The 16,908-nt window shown below is 37.1% G+C and overlaps 1 protein-coding gene across 14 annotated transcripts in view; it reads right to left on the reverse strand.

Annotated features, from left to right (window-relative positions):
• The window catches only part of RIMS2 (regulating synaptic membrane exocytosis 2), a gene marked incomplete at its 5' end in the record, with an annotated part of 441,015 nt that overhangs the window by 312,595 nt on the left and 111,512 nt on the right, over positions 1-16,908 (reverse strand). For all 14 annotated transcript variants that reach the window (XM_084229226.1, XM_084229247.1, XM_084229223.1 and 11 more), the window contains one exon: positions 5,969-6,279. In XM_084229226.1, coding sequence (XP_084085352.1) covers positions 5,969-6,279 — 311 coding nt within the window. The remainder of the gene's footprint in view (positions 1-5,968; positions 6,280-16,908) is intronic.

The following is a 16,908-nucleotide window of genomic DNA, read 5'->3' on the forward strand; positions in this document are numbered from 1 at the left end:
CAGTGATGAAATTAATGTAACATATACGTTTGTTGATTTTCAGTGGTGCACACTTAAAATTTATACAATGTTATAATCCAACGTTATTTTACTCATTTTTTAAAAAAGAAATCTCTTAACTATTTGCTATATGAGAATATGTCACATTATCTCCAAGTCTACTGATTGATCATTTTGCCAATAAAAGACAAAGATGCTCAGAAATATCAGTCACATTAATAATTTTTACTCTTCCATCATCTCCACCAATAATTATTGAGTGTGCCTAATTCATTGAATATATAGTCATCTCTGCTCCCTTTTGTTTCATCTGACAGTCTAAAAAATTTAAGAAGAAATACCAAGAAATAAGGTTATGAGGCCACTTGCGTTCAAGTTATTAAGATTCTTTTTTTCTTCTAAGAGAAGCAACACTTTGATCCTTTCTAGGCCCTTAGCTCTTTATAGTTTAATCTCTTTGTTAACTATACTTTGATTCCTTTTAAAAGTTATTTTCCTTTACATCTTTTTTATCTTCTTTCTCTCATCTTCATGTTATTTTTCCCTCACCATATATCTCAGATAATCTTTTGGGGAAAAAAATATTAGAATTGTACCACAGTTTCATAGGACATCTCATACAGATAGGTTACTTAGTCTTCATAGCATATGTAACCACACTTAAGTAAATATAGATAGATACATCTGACTGAAAAGAACCATTATTGAAAGATTAATTCATTCTGATCCAACTTCAGAATAAACCATTTTGTACGAGTAAAATTTCACTTACAGTAGCAATTTAAAAAATGCAGCCTGAGTAGATATTAACAGGTCTCATCACAAGAAAAAAATTTATAACTGTAAGGTGATGGATGTTAAGTAAACTTTCTGTGGTAATTATTTCATCATATATACATAAATCAAAGCATTATGTTGTGTACTAACAATGTTATGTGCCGATTATATCAATAAAACTGGGAAGAAATTTTGCAATTTTTATGTAGCAAATATGCACATAATTCCCTCTTAACGTCTTATTAAAGTATAATTTACATCCAGTAAAAAGCATCTAGATCTTAAATGTAACACTACAATAGCTATTAACAAATATATACAAGCAATAATCTATAGCCCTGTCAAGGTACAGATCATTTCCATCACTCTAGAAAGTTCCCTCAGGAACTTTGTGTTACAATTTCACCTACCACACCTCTGGCCTACACCCCAGCTCTTCTACACAAAAATAAATAAGATCTTTTAAAATAAATAAATAAATTTGATGTCAGTTACAGAATAGTCATAGAAGATTTTGATCAGACTGTGGAAATTCCTCTCTATTCCTAATTTGCTGAGAATTTTTACTAAAAATAAATACTGGCACTTACCAAGTTATTTTTTCTTTATTGAAATATGATTTTCTTAAAATGATAAATTATCATGATTTTCAAATGTTAGACTAATTCCACCATCCTGAGATAAAAAGCACTTGGTCATCATGTATTGTCCTATTTACATATTGATGATTCAATTTGCTAAATATGTTTAGAGTCTCTGCATCTTTATTTACGAGGGATGTTGCTCTGTAGGGGCTTTTCTTTCTTTGTAAGTCTTGGTTTTGGTATCAAAGAAATATTGGTGAATAGAAATTAGGAAACAGTCTCTCTTCAATTTTCTTGAATAGTTAAATAGCATCATGTCTTCCTTAAAAGTCTTATTAGAATATACTCGTCATATCATTAGGATTGTAGTTTTATTTCTGGGAAGATTTTTGACACAAATGTAATGTCTTTAGTACATAAAATGTTATTCAAACTATTTCTTCTGGAATGAATTTTGATAATTTGTGTTTTTTTTAATTTGTGTTTTTCAAGGAATTTGTCAAGTTCATCTAAATTGTTGGTTTTATAGGCATAATACTTTTCAAAACATCAGCACTTAAATATCATTGATGAGTGATGACATTATCCCTTTGTTCATATTATAGGTAATTTGTATCTTCTCTTTCTTTCCCTGGTTAGTCTGTCTAGAGGCTTAAAATTTTTTATTGATCTTCTCAAAGAATCAGCTTTTGGCTTCATTGATTTTCTGTGTCACTGATTTCTGTTTTAATCCTTCTTAATCTTTACTCTTCTTACTTGGTTTAATTTGCTTTGCTTTTCTATGTTTCTTAAGGTGAAAGCTGAAATCAATTTTTGAAACCTTTTTTATTATCAAGTAAAGATTTCCAGTGCTATAAAGTCTGCCCTCGTACTGTTTTAGTAATATCTTATAAATTTTGATGTTGTGTTTTCATTTTAATGCAATAATTCAATTAAATTTCTGTTTTCTCTTTTGATTTCTTCTTAGATCTGTGGGCTATTTTAAAGTATGTTATTTAGTTTTCAAAGGTTAGGAAATTCTCCAGAGATCTTTCTATTACTCTTTTCTAACTTAATTCCATTTTGATCAGAGGACAAATTTTTTATTGCATGCATTTCTTTCAATTTAATTAGAATAGTTTAATGGCCATAATAAGGTCAATCTTGGTAACTGCTCTGTGTAACCCTAATAAGAATGAAAATTCTGTTCTTGCTTGGTATATTGTCTAATAAACATCAACTAGGTCAAGTTCACTGACCTGTTCAAGTTTAGATACCTTATTGATTTTTTGGCTATTTGTTCTTTTAGTTATAAATTGAGAGGAAGATAATAAAATCTCTGATTATAATTGTGGATATGTCTATATGTCCTTTTAGTTTTACCTGTTCTTGCTTCATGTATTTTGAAGCTGTGTGTGTGCCTGTATGTGTTTATAATATCCTTTTAATTAACTGGTCTGTTTACAATATGAGGTAATGTCGTTCTTTATTCCTGATAATATTATTTGTTCTGAAATCTATTTTGATCTGAATATAACCACCCCAACTTTCTCCTGGTTATGAATAGTATGATCATGGTAAATCTTCAATTCTTTTAACTAATTTTCTCCTACTTAAAGTGCGTTTCTTATAGACAGTTTAGTTTGGGGACTGCATTTACTATCTGACACTCTGTGCCTTAGGGTACATTATTAAGCCTGATGTGTTACTTGTTCCCTTTCCTCTCCCACTCTTTCTGCCTTCTAGGGATACAGCTTGGTGTTTCATTTTATCTCCTTTGTTGATTTATTACCTATAACTGTTTATTTTAGGGTGTCCAGTACATATCCTTAACATACCATAGTATCCCTTCAAAGATACTCTAATACTCATTAACTCAAGCTAAGGTCTAAGGTCAACTTGGTATTCATAATTCGATAAATACTAAGGGTCTATGTGTAAAGTTCTACACTAAGACTCGTGAAAGAAGTAAAATGGCATTAAGCAGATCAAAACTATTACAGCAGGTAGGGAAAAGATTAAAGCTCCTTAAAAAAAGGAACCGTAAAATACTTTTCTACCCCTCATAGTTCAAGATCCATAGAGATTTAAATTTAAACCATAGAGATTTAAACCAAAGCTGCTCCTTTTGAAGCCACTAGTTTCTGAACAGTATTAAAGAAACAAATTAGTGATAATCTTTTAGATTACAATTATATTCCCTTTCAGTAGCTCCATTTCACTGTCCAACTAAAACACTGATAAAAGACACATTCTTTCTTTGGAGAAAGAATTCAAAGGGATCATTGACATATGCCTAATAAATTACTATAGAATCTGTATTGGAAAAATAATAATAAAGGTCTTTTTTGCTGATAATAAGAACTGAATTGTGCTTGAAGAGAAAGTATTTTCTAAATAAAAATTTATAGTGAAATGTAATAAGTTCTATTTTCTAGGCATTAAACTTTAACTTCTTCCCTGAGTAAAATAATTCTTAGAAACAAAAGGAAGCAACAGTTTGACTCCTGTAAGGGTGAGAAAGAGGATATAATTACAGGCCACTTTGAATCATTAAAGTATGTATTTACTAGTAATGACTGTCAGGCATCAGGTGAAAGAAAACAAATACTACAGATCTTGTCTCCCCACAACAGGTCAGATTCTATTTGTTCAAACTAGTACTTTGTCAATGAAAGAAGCATTAAGAGATACTATTGAAAGAGATGCATTTGTTCTTATCACTGCTTTCTTCAAAGATGAGTGATAGGCTTCTAACTTTCTTACAATGATGAATTAATTACTCATAAGTTTGCCAGATTTATTTTTAAAGTTTACAATTTCCTACCAATATTCATTTCAAAAGGATAACAATATATTTTGTGACCCAGTATTTTAGCATTTCCTTTTTTTCTTCCTAATCTTGCCTTTCTGAGCTCTAAAGGAAACTATATCATGCAGCTATCTAGTTTTTGAGGAATGAGTTATGTTCCCATTATCCAATTTATTTAATTATCCCTTCATTCATTCATTCATTTAATATCCTACCTTCATTGGTTTATCAGCTGTTTTTCTTCATCCAAGCTCAGACACCCTGACCATTACAGTTGCAATCTTACAGACTTTCTTGGTTCCTAAAGTCCTTGTGTAGCAGGCACTGTTAATGTCCCAACACACACTGCCTTATCATTCACCATCCCCTTCATAGCAATGTCTTCTTATTGTATTTGTAACGCTCTGCCTGAGTGCTCTATGACCACAAGAACATGCTTGGCCAGTGAATTCCAGTGGTTAACCCCTTAACCCCTCAGAAAGAGCCTTAAACCAATATCAAAGGAAAATTATGGACAATATGCCAGACTCCTTGCCCATTATGGGATAATTGTCATTCTATCCGGACTCCCTTAAATCCCAATTACATTTGAGAAAGAATTACCAAATGAGGTAACTTGCCTTTGAATGTCCCCAACATTGTGTTCTTATTCTTATAGGATTATTCCCCATCCCCTACCAAAGGCGCCTGGAAGTGCCTTCCAAAGAAACTATTAGCACTCAAATCTTTGTATGCTTAAGGTAGACAGGGTTCCAAGAAGGCCCTCTACATTAAAATTCTTGGGTTCCTGAGATTTCCCACTGACATGTGTTCACAGTATCCCAGACATTAAAGTACCATTGTTTTGCCCAAAGTTAGAATTATACTGTTTCACTTATGCTACTTTTCAAAAGAACTGGCAAAGTCATCATTTTATTATTCTCTATATCTCAAGACACAGCAACATATTTGGTAGTGACTTTAAATACTAAAGTGATCCCCAGTTATCTCACCTGTTAGACCTGAATGATCAGAACCCACCATCCTCAAAGTACAATTTAGATTTGTTCTTCCTCAAATGCATGACTTCATAATTGTTCACACACAAAAAAAAAAAAATGTATCGAGCACTTCTAGATGATAGAAATAGCATAAACCGGAGTTCTCTATAAATTTCTCAATTCAAACAGTGCCATATGGAATAGAAAAATAATCTTCCCATGAAAATGTCTCATTTTCCCCTTTCAGAGGCGGGAAATATAAAGTTCATAAACATTATCTTTAAAAATCTAACTCTTAGAACAAGGAAGCCCATAGAATTGAGTCAAATGCTAGTAATAGAGTTTTAGCCCATGGATATATCAAACTCCTGAAACTTTTTCATCTGTATTGTTACCTGCTTGGAAAATCACCTCATCCTTCAACCTAAAATGAGACATTGGGAGACATCACTAACCTTCTCCACTCAATTAACTCCCACTTCCAATTAGTTCCATCAACATACACTCTCTATAACATCCTAAAATCATCTTGTATTCATTACTATTATTATCCATTTGTCTTTCTTAGGACAGTAACATCCTATCTAAATTCCCTGTTTTATTTCACTTGTTTATTCCAGAAAATCTGATAACCTGACTCCTTCATCAAACTTGATTGTTCAAACCTATATAGCTCAAGTTTTGAACATCACTTCCAGCATTTATATAAAACATATGGATATTTGCATTACATTTAGACAACTCATTGTTGCCTAAACATTTCATGTATTTTCACTTGTTTTGGAATGAAAATTATATGAAGATATGTTTACCTAAAGATTAAACAAAATGTTTACCTGTCTGAAGCTATGTCACTGGCAATTTGGTGCTTCAATCCTGACCCATTTTTAATAGAATCCTGTCTTGTGAGCCCATGAGATCGACTTTTCTCCACTGCAGGTACAGTTAAGTCACCTGAGGGTCCTTGGAACTGAGCCTGTTCATGTAGTTTTGCTTTCTTCTCCTGGGGTGCCTCCTCATTTCGCAGTCCTCGAAGACCCTTTTGATCAGGTTGCTGTGGTGTATTAGATCCACTATTATAAAACCAGGCTCCTGACTTAGTGAGGATTTCTTGTTGTTTTCGGCACAAATTACATACCCACATAACCTGCACGTGAATACATAGGGAAAAGAAATTAGTATTTCCAAAAAATGAAACAAAAAGTGAGACAACTCAGACAACAAAAAAATTATATGGTTATCCTTTCTGATGTTAAAACATAAAACTGGCTGTTACCATTAATTAAATCACATATCCTTTCATTTCATTTTGTTAGAATAATTGAGATAGTGTTTACTAGCAGTAGAAATACCATGAAATACCTTGTTTATTTATATTTTTAATTACTTGTTATTTAAATATGTTGTAGCTAAAGAAAAGTTATTTTGAAGTTAGACAGACTTAGGTTTACATACCAATACCAAGATTAGAAATTTTGCAACCTTCAGCAAAGTACTGAACCATCATATCTATCAAACTTAGTTTCCTTAGCTAAAACAGGGAAATGCAGTGATAACTTATTTTCCTACATTGTTTTGAGGAATAAAGATGAGAAATAGAGTAATTTTCTAGCACGGTGCCTGGTATATGTCAAACTTCTAGTAGATGACTTATTAACATTAGGTTAATCTTCTATCACTAACTATAAACTTGTAGATGGAACTTTCATTTCTTTTAAGTAATTCTTAAAGACTAAAATGAAGTTAGGAGCATTAATTCTCCATAAAGTTATATTAATGGCTTATAATTTGTAGTAGACACATTTTTTGCAGTAAAAATGCATCATATTTACCATTTTTAAGTGCACAGTTCAGAAGCGTTAAGAATATTCACATTGTTGTGACGCATCTCCAAAACATACCATCTTGCAAAACTCTGCACCCATTAAACAACAAGTCCCTTCCGTCCTCCCCTAAGTCCCTAAGCACCATTATTTTACATGTTATTTTCAATACATGTTTTTCACAGTGTAGGAATATAAAAATATTATAAGTAATATCTGTGTCACCAGAAAATCCTCACCCTCTTGAAAAATCCTTTTATTCAGAAAAAAAAAAAATATATATATATACACTCATGAAATAAAAGATTAATTCATATTCCGAGTGTTTTCTGATGTTTAAATCATATACTTTAAAATTTTGTTTAGGGCCTCCCTGGTGGTGCAAGGGGTTAAGCACCGCACTATGAAGCAATCGGCAGTCTCTGCAGCACAGGTTCGATCCCCGGCCAGCCAGGGAGCAACCCACATGGTGAGGCAGACGTTTCCTGTCTCACCTGCTGCTCCCCTCAGCTGTGTATTTCAGTAGATTCTCCTGTTCTGCTCCCCACTCTCTCTGGTGAATCCTCTCAGCCCCCCACCTCCCCGCATCTCTGGCCTGTACCCCAGCTCTTGTATGCATAAATAAATCTTTAAAAAAATTTTGTTTAATTGGCCATTATTCCAGCTCATGTTGTGTGTATAGTCTATATCATAAAACATTGTACTTGATAATTTTTTATTAATTTGTTCTCCTTGAATTGCATATATACTTATTTTTCCCCAATTAAATCTGAAGATCATTGGGGCAAGATCTGTAGCTTCAATTTGCACAAGAAAACCTTATAAATCATAACACAATAAGATCTTCTAGCTGTTTGCTAACAAATTCATCTGAAGTCCTTCCAGGAGAAATATGATAGTAAATTTACATTACTACATTAAGATTCATGGTTCATTGATTTCCAAAAGAATTACTCAACAATAACATTAATATATGTTCCCATTATACTTTCATAATTAAGAAAATATTTTTGAAGTGAAAATACCAATATCTAGTCTCAAAAATCAAATTTCAACCAAAATCCACAACCTTTTGATGCCATCTTGTGACAAATGTAGGTATTGCAGATCTCTTAAAAGTGGAAGGCAAAGGGCCTCCCTGGTGGCGCAAGTGGCTGAGCGGCACACTATGAAGCTGTCATCAGCCTCTGCAGTGCAGGTTCGATCCCAGCCAGCAGGCCAGTGAGAATTCCACACTGCAAATCAGACCTCTCCTGTCTCATCTACTGCTCCCCTCAGCAGTGTATTTCGTCAGTCTGCCTGTTCTGTTCCCCACTCTGTCTCTGGTGAATCCTCTCACCCTCCCGTGCATTTGGCCTGTACCATGGTTCTTATATAAATAAATAAATCTTATATAAATTAAAAAAAAAAGTAGAAGGCATATTAAATACAGAAACACAAGATAATGTTAAATAAATTATTTTACATGTTATGTTAAATAAATTAGGTATGAAATGCCAACTTTTTATATTAAACAAATTATAAATGTTATAGTGATAATATATGTAATATGAATTTAACTGAGGTCACACTCAAGGGTACTGAAGAATAACATCCTCTTGTGCATGTAATTGACAATGAAAGAGTAATGAGAGGCAGAAAATTATCTAATCACTATCCTCTGCAGAAATAACTTACTGCTGCATCATCATTTGCCACAAGGTAAGCAGGTTACTTGACCTCTTCTAGAGATTCTCAAAGACTATCCCTGGGACAGCAGCACCAAGTATCACCTGAGAAATTGTTGAAAGTGCAAATTTCATTTCCCACCTTAGATATACTGAGTCAGAAACTCTTAAGTAAGACCCAGAAATCTGATTTTTTTCTTTTCTTTTTTTCTTCCCCCCCCCCCCCAATCCTACAGGTGAGTGTGATGTCTGACAAAGTTGGAAGACCAGAGATTCCCAATTGTTCTGCAACCATCCCAGGCTGGGTAGGTTTACTGTCAGTTCAGGCAGTTTAAAAGAGAATCTTGGAGCCCTTGGCATAATCCCCCCAGGTCTTCTAATAGTACACAGGGGAAATAAGCCAGCAAGGAGAAAGCAACTTGGGCCCTCTATGAGTCTCTATACACTCTTTCCTCTCGTAGCCGTACTCTACCACACTCCACTGTTCTCCACTGCACCCCACTGCCAGGTCCTCTGCCACACCCCGTCCTCTGTGATGATGTCCTTATATGCTCAGTGTAGGGTAAAGAAAACGTCAGGCTTTTCTGCCCTCCCGCCATCAGGATAGATGATGTATCCTGCGGTCCTGAATGCATGCCTGATGGCGGACTGGAATAGGGTGTGGACCTATGTAGATGAGATTTACCTGGGCTAAGACTGGACTTATAAGGGTGGCATCATGGAAATGCAAGCAGAAGCTGAAAGAGAAGCCGAGAAAGAAGCCGAAGAGAAGCCAAGAAGCAGAAGCAGAGATCACCGGAGAGCCCAGATAAGAGTGAGGATTTGCTGGGGGCTGGGAGGCCTGCCAGCCTCCCGGCGCCCCAGCACCCCTGCCTGCCATATGCCTGGTGAACCCCAATAAAAGACCTGCAAAAGCCACTAAGGACTCTGACTCCTCCTTTACCCAGTCTGCTGGATATTAGAAAACCTGCCCCGTGTCCTGATACTGGCCCTACACTCAGTCTCTCAGCTCATGTATGCCCTGTAAAGTCCAGGAATGGACACAGTGCAGGTTTTCTGATCCAGCAGACCGGGTAAAGGAGGAGTCAGAGTCCTCAGTGGCTTTTTGCAGGTCTTTTATTGGGATTTAGCGGGTACATGGCAGGCAGGAGTGCTGGGGGGGGCTGAGGGGCTGGGAGGCTGGCAGGCCTCCCAGCCTCCAGCAGGTCTTCATTCTTAAGGGCTCTCCGGCCTTCTCTGGGCTTCTGCTTCAGCTTCTATTGGCGTCCCCGTGACGCCGCCCTTAAAAGCAGTCTTAGCCCAGGTGAATCCCATCTACCTATGCCCACACCCTACTCCAGGTGCCCGCCATCAGGCATGCATTCAGGACCACAAGGATCCATCATCTATCCTGATGGTGGGAGGGCAGAAAAGCCTGACATTTTTCCTTACCCTACAGTCCACCCCCTCAGGGTTTCTGCCGTATAGTCTTCCTATATACAATTTTCTTAGCAAACAAACAATGCAGCCATGGCCCACAAAAGCAAATACATCACAATATAACAACAAAATACAACAGAACACAAATAAGTCTAGGCAGGGCCTCAACCTAGTGTCAAAAGACAATTATTGGTACCAGCAGATGAGCCACCAAATCTGCTGCAGAAGGCACTGCTCATACGAGGGAGGGGAATCACTCATAGCATCTACTGTAACACACCAGGAGCCGTCAGGCTTCCTGGCCTTCTCTGGCTGTAGTCTCTGTTACAAGCCACACACAGCATCCACCCCCAGGATGCACTCACTCCTGGAATGGGGATTCTCTACTCTTTGGGGGTAATCGCCCAACCCTCAGGGTGTCTGTCTATTGTCACTCCAATACTCGGCTTTCATAGCCACCAATGCGACTCGCAGACCCCTGCACAAGCACATGGGTCAGGGATCCAAACTCTACATGCGGCTTGGGCTCCACCCCAAGCCACATTCCCCATCTGTCCCCCAAGGACGGGTTCCTCAGCTCCTCACCCTCACTCGACAATGAGCAGGGCATCACCCACGGGTGATTTTACGAGACTCACAGGTCTTCCACATACTCAGGCTGCTTAACAGCTGCTCAGGGCTTCTCAACTTAGCATCAGTACCAGCTTGTGCCTTCTCAGTTGGCTTTTCTCCTCCGCCTGGCTGCTGGGCATACACAGGCTGCTTTTGGCTATCAAGGCCCACTGGCCACCCCCAGATTCCCAAAAAAAACATAACCTGCCAAGGTCCTCCGCCTGCTGGAGGGATTGTCAGTCCAAGTTCATCAGTCCAAGTCCATTAGGCCTTTCCATCAGCACTGGCGAGCTCCGAATTGCGGTCCTCTCTTCCCCGACGATTCTTGCTACCTTGGGGGTGGTTGGCTGGTCCTCTCGGGGGTCATTGGCTGGTCCTCTCCGGCATCTCATTCACGCCCGGTCTCGTCCTATAGCTCCTGTACCTTGTCCATCTCCTGTGCCACCATGATGCCTCCAGCGTCATCACAGGCAAACACAGTCCGTTACAACTCCTTAGTCCCGCCAGGTCTTCGGAGGTCTCCATACCCGTCTGCATGGATCATCTTGCTGACTTATGGCAATTGTAAGAGACAGGAATGACACTAAGCAGGTTTTCTTTGATCCCATGCAGACCAGGTAAAGGAGGAGTCAGAGTCCTCAGTGGCTTTTTGCAGGTCTTTTATTGGGATTTAAGCGGGTACATGGCAGGCAGGAGTGCTGGGGGGGCTGAGGGGCTGAGGCCTGCCAGCCTCCCAGCCCCCAGCAGGTCTTCATTCTTATGGGCTCTCTGGCCTTCTCTGGGCTTCAGCTTAGACTTCTATTGGTGTCCCCGAGACGCAGCCCTTAAAAAGCACAGTCTTAGCCCAGGTGAATCCCATCTACCTATGCCCACACCCTACTCCAGGTGCCCGCCATCAGGCATGCATTCAGGACCACAAGGATCCATCATCTATCCTGATGGTGGGAGGGCAGAAAAGCCTGACATTTTTCCTTACCCTACAGCCCACTTACACATGCCTACACCATACACCAGGTATGCGTGCATATCCTCAGCCTACGGTCCCAAGCGCCTCCTGCATTCAAGGCCTTAGGTGAGAGCCACAGAGGCCAGCAGCACAAAAGCCTGAGCAATCTTCATTTACCCTTCACCAACTCAACATGTTGGATGGGTTATAAGTGTGCTCTTAGTGTGTCTAGGTAAGGCCAAGGAGGCCAAGAGCAACCATGTTGATTTATCTCAGTGTGAACTATTCATTGTACAAATAGTATCATTTCCATAAAGTTCAAAATGAGAAACAAACTAAGAAAAATTATGGGCTCTGTTTTCTTCACTAGTTAATACCCAGAAGATATTATAAATGAATACCCTCATACCCTAAAGCCCATTTTGCCTCTCTTTTCTTCCTTTACTACTTTCACCCATTGTTGGATTAATAGTTTACTGATGTTTAAAGCTCAAGAAGCCTAAATCTGCTCATTTCAAGTAATACACGGTACTGACATTTTCCTCTGAAATCCTTTACCCATGCAGCAACTTACTGGGGTAAATTTATAATATCGAGCTATGTCTCACAACACATATACAAATTCATATCATGAGGTAACTTTTCACTACTTGGCTGTGAAATGACTAATGTCTATTTTAGGAAAACTCAGTGTTCACTAAATAAAATTTTTCTAATTTGGGACCAAAATAACAGAGATGTTGTTAGTGGAAACTTCAAACCAGTTACCAATCTTAGGATGAATACTGTTAAAAATATCTTAGAGATATATAAATAGTCCTGCAAATCACCAGGGTTAGAGAGCCTATTATTTATGGTGGTCCTCAAAATTAGCAAAAATATCTAGGATTTGAGAATACAAAGACATAGGATTCAAGTTGTAAAGTATTTTTAACTTCAGTTCTAAATACGCAAGTTTTTCAAAGTAATATAGCAATATTAAGAGAAGAATATTCCTTAATGACCAAATTTGTAACTTATTGCCATGTATTTCATTTCACAAACATTGTTAGTGGGGCTGAAAGGGAGAGGGAAAAAAAACTAAGAAAAATAGAAAATATCTCTTTTAAGTAAAAAAATAGTCAATGTAATAGTTAAACTGAATAGTCAAAGAATATTAATAAAATAAAAATTATGTTTACTGAGTACAATAACTTAATGGATTTTAAAATTCTACAAATTATGTGATTTTCATCTAAACAGGCATAAATAACAGTAATTCTGAGAAAGGAAGGATTATTGATTACAGACTGGTGCTAATTCTGTCACAGGTCAAGCCCTTTAATCCAGGGAAAAAGAATGTACTAACCTCCACCTCTAACTATTGCCAGTCAGCTTATAAATACGTGCATTTGTCAAAGAATGTAAATGGATCAGTTTAATCTTTGCACATAAGTAGCCAACTGTGGGAAATTCTGACTAGCTTTTAAACTTACTTCTTTTTTCTCTTAGAAAACTACATTTCCCATCATTCCTGTAGCCAGGGATGGCCATGGTCATATGACTACATTCTGGTCAATGGTTTAAAAGTGGAAGAATATGTGCTATTTCCATGATCATTTAAAAAACCCTCAAGTGCTACTATCTTGCTCTTCAGTCAAGACTCTAGGTAATAAAGGAACCACCAAAATCATGAACCTGAGAGCATGAATAAGCACTGCCTTTAAGCCACCCAGGGTGGAATTGACAAAGATTGAGCCAAAGAAACTTTTGAGTTGTTTTTTGTTTGTTTGTTTGTTTTTACGATTTATTTATTTATTTTTATAAGCACTGGGTACAGTCAGAAGCGCAGGAAGGTGAGAGAATTCACCAGAGCCAGAGCGGGGAACAGAGCAGGCTGAAGGACTGAAGTACACTGCTGAAGAGGGGAGCGGCGGGCGGCAGGAGGGGTCTGCACAGGAGAGGTCTGCGCGCCATGCAGGACCCTCCTCCAGTGGCCAGGGAGCAGCCGGGGATCGAACTGGCGCTGCAGAGGCTGCGGGCAGCTTCGCAACCTAGTGCTCAACTGCTGCGCCACCAGGGAGGCCCTGAGTTTGTTTTTTTACAGTTGATAGCATGACCTTTACTCAGTCTTTTTAAAGTACATGTTCTATTAAAGTAGTATTCTCAACACAATATTTGTATTGAAGAACACTACATTACTAAAACTTAAATATTAAACATGCTTTCCATGTTATTCCAGAGCTAGCTTTCCATGAGCTACAAATTATGTGCATCTATTCCCAACTCCACATTCAATGAACAAATGTGGGTTAACTTGAAATCAGCCCTGGATGGTATATTTAGACTAAAGAAACAGGAAAATGCCATAAATCAGAGCTTTTTCTTACAAAGAACCAGTTGTTAGCATTTCTGGCTTACCACTGAATATAATGCATCTACTGTGCCCTACTAAACGATTAATGAAACATTCAGTATTAGTAGATAAACTTGGATGGAACTGTAATTTACCATAAAAGTTAATTTAGACCATAAAAATCCCAATTTATTGAACACCGATTCATTATTTATTCATTCATATACTATTCACTAAACACCTAGAGTATGTCAGACATAATTCTAAGAGCTGATGAAAACAGCTCAACAGCCATAGATTTTGCTGTGGAGTTTAAAGTATAGTGGGGAAAAAAATAAAAAGACAAATAATTGCACAAATATTTATATTTGTATATATATTATTTATATTACAATTATGATAAATGCCACAAAAAGAATGCATATTCCTTATGCCACAAAAGGAATTCACACTGTGGACCCTTTTAGTTTTCTTCTCCCCAGCCTGTAGAGTCATTTGGAAAAAATAAGGATGCAAAGATCTGCCAGGGGTCTGGAAATCCAAAGAAATTCAATCACGGCACTGCTCTAAAGTATTTCCATCAGCAGATCCACTGTTTCTCTCTCGCAAAAGGCAGAATTCAGTGTTGTTTTGGACTACAAAACCTACAAGCCCTTCCTCCAGCTGTTAAGGTGGATTTGCAAAGTTGAAATACTGGCCCAAATTCTACAGGGTTAAATTTTCAATGTTCCTTAATTAAGAAATCATTATAATCTCTATTCAGTAGGCTTCTGGATTACAGAAAAAAAACATGATGATCTTTGCTAATTAGTTATGGCAAGACAAACAGCAAGACTTCCTCAGAATCCCCATGAACTGCAAACTTGGCATCTGCAGGGCTAGCCACATTTCGGAGATTGAAGCAGGAAAGTCAGAAGGCTTCTTCTCTATGTCTCAGGAGACAATAGGATGACAGAGAAGCTTTAACCTGAAATATCTTCAAGCCTTAGCTGCTAACAAGCTCTCCTTTGTTACCTGTTGTTGCAGCTTTAAAAATTTACTCAGAAAAAAAGGTACTAGAGCTTCTCTGATTTTCCCCAAAGGTTTATCAGTCAAATTTTGTTTTTAAAAATACCCACTACAAATTTTAGTCAACTAAATAGCTCATTTGGATAAATTGTCTAGTCTGACATTTCTAGCCCCTTCTCATTTCCAAGAAAGTGTAGAGGTGTTCTGTGAGGGCCTGCCATTCATCTAGTGCATAGTCTGGTTCTTCTCAATTTAGACAGAAACGTACTGCACTAATGACATGACCTCATCGCAGCCCCCAAGCACTACTGTTCTCCCTCAGTCTCTGAATAATCCTTTATTCAGTCATGATTCAAGTTATATGTTCTGCATCCTTTCTGCAAAATCACCTTAACCCTCATCTCTGACTCTTGGGGGAGTGCCCTCTATGCCACACTGGTACTAAGAGTAGTTGTAGAAAGCTAATGCTGGCCCTTTCTTGGTCTAACGATGATGCACTGCTGAGTTCACATTGAAGTACCTAAGCCTCAGGTGGGTGCTAAGGCATTGAAAGGTCCTCTCTTGCAAGAACCTCCATTATTAAGAAAGGTAAAAGCTGATCTTTAATTATTATTTTAATTGAAAATTTCATTTCAAGTTTAAATTTCTCTAAGTAATTTGTGAAAGAAAAGACAGCCCTTAAAACAGGTATAGCCAGCAAGACTAAAGTCAGTGAAAACAGTCCTGCAGTTAGTAAGTTTTCCCACTAGTCTGTGCTATAGTACTTTGTTCAATCTGGATCCACTGCGTTTTTTGCATATCAGTACCTAAAATTGTTAACTTACTACTTCTCTCAAAAACAAATTAAATTTCAGTTTAAAATATAGTAATTTTAATAACATAAAGCTAGTTGAAAGAGGATCATTATTCTACCTTAAAAATGTGATATTAATTAGAATAATTACTTTTCATCCCATATTAAATGACTGAAAGATTCAATATAGTAAATACAAATATCAGCAGACAATTTTCTTTTTTCATTATTTAGAAGAACTTTAAATATGATGTATGAGTTACAGAACTATAAAATCATTTCAATAAATTTAAAGTGAAATTATGGCTTTATAATAGGAATGGGAAGCAAGTTTAATTTTTCTTAAAATAGAAAGCATATTCACCTGGAAGGTTTCATTTCAAATGGAAAACAGAACATGACAATTTTCAAAGAGGACATCTTATAAAAGGAAGGGGGCCAAAATATAATTATTGGAGGTTAAAAGATAACAAAGATGATGCTTTACCTGAACTGAAGAGAATTGGAAGTATAAAACTAGATGCAATACTAGCAAAATAGTAACAAAGTATGATAACAGAATACTCTCCGGGAGGAGAAACTTTTTTGATTGAAGTAACACTTCATTTTAACATTATAGAAATTCCGTGTAATTATCGTTCAGAATGAACATGTGTCTATACGGGTTTATTACTAAAAGTCCAAATCTATCCTTCACCCTACCATTGTCCCATTTTTCCCCAATTTATCTGTCCAAAAATCCCTTCCCTCTGGAAACCACTAACTGGGGTCTTATAGTCCAAAAGTTTAATTTTGCTTTCTTTAGTTTGTTTCACTATACACCACACAGAAGGAAAGATTTTTAAGGAAGGAGTAATAATTTAGTGAAAAGAAGTTCATATGCTTGTTTCTCAGACTTTTATTACTACTTTAAAATTTTAAGGTGAACTATTTCAGATACCTTCATAGTTTCTTGAAAGCAAATTTTCAGAAGCCATAGACTATTATATGGAATTCCTTTTGTAAAATGTACTGCTTGCTTCCATAACTGCTAAAAAGGCATTATCACTAACCACATGCAGTCTTCTGACCTACTTCATAGGTTCGATGCAATAAGGCAAGTTCAACTTGGCCCACCCAGGAGATTTGCTATTCTAGGAAAAATAAACATTATCACAGTATAAAATTAAAAGC

The sequence above is a fragment of the Talpa europaea genome, assembly GCF_964194135.1.
Source record: "Talpa europaea genome assembly, chromosome: 3".
Classification (NCBI taxonomy): domain Eukaryota; kingdom Metazoa; phylum Chordata; class Mammalia; order Eulipotyphla; family Talpidae; genus Talpa; species Talpa europaea.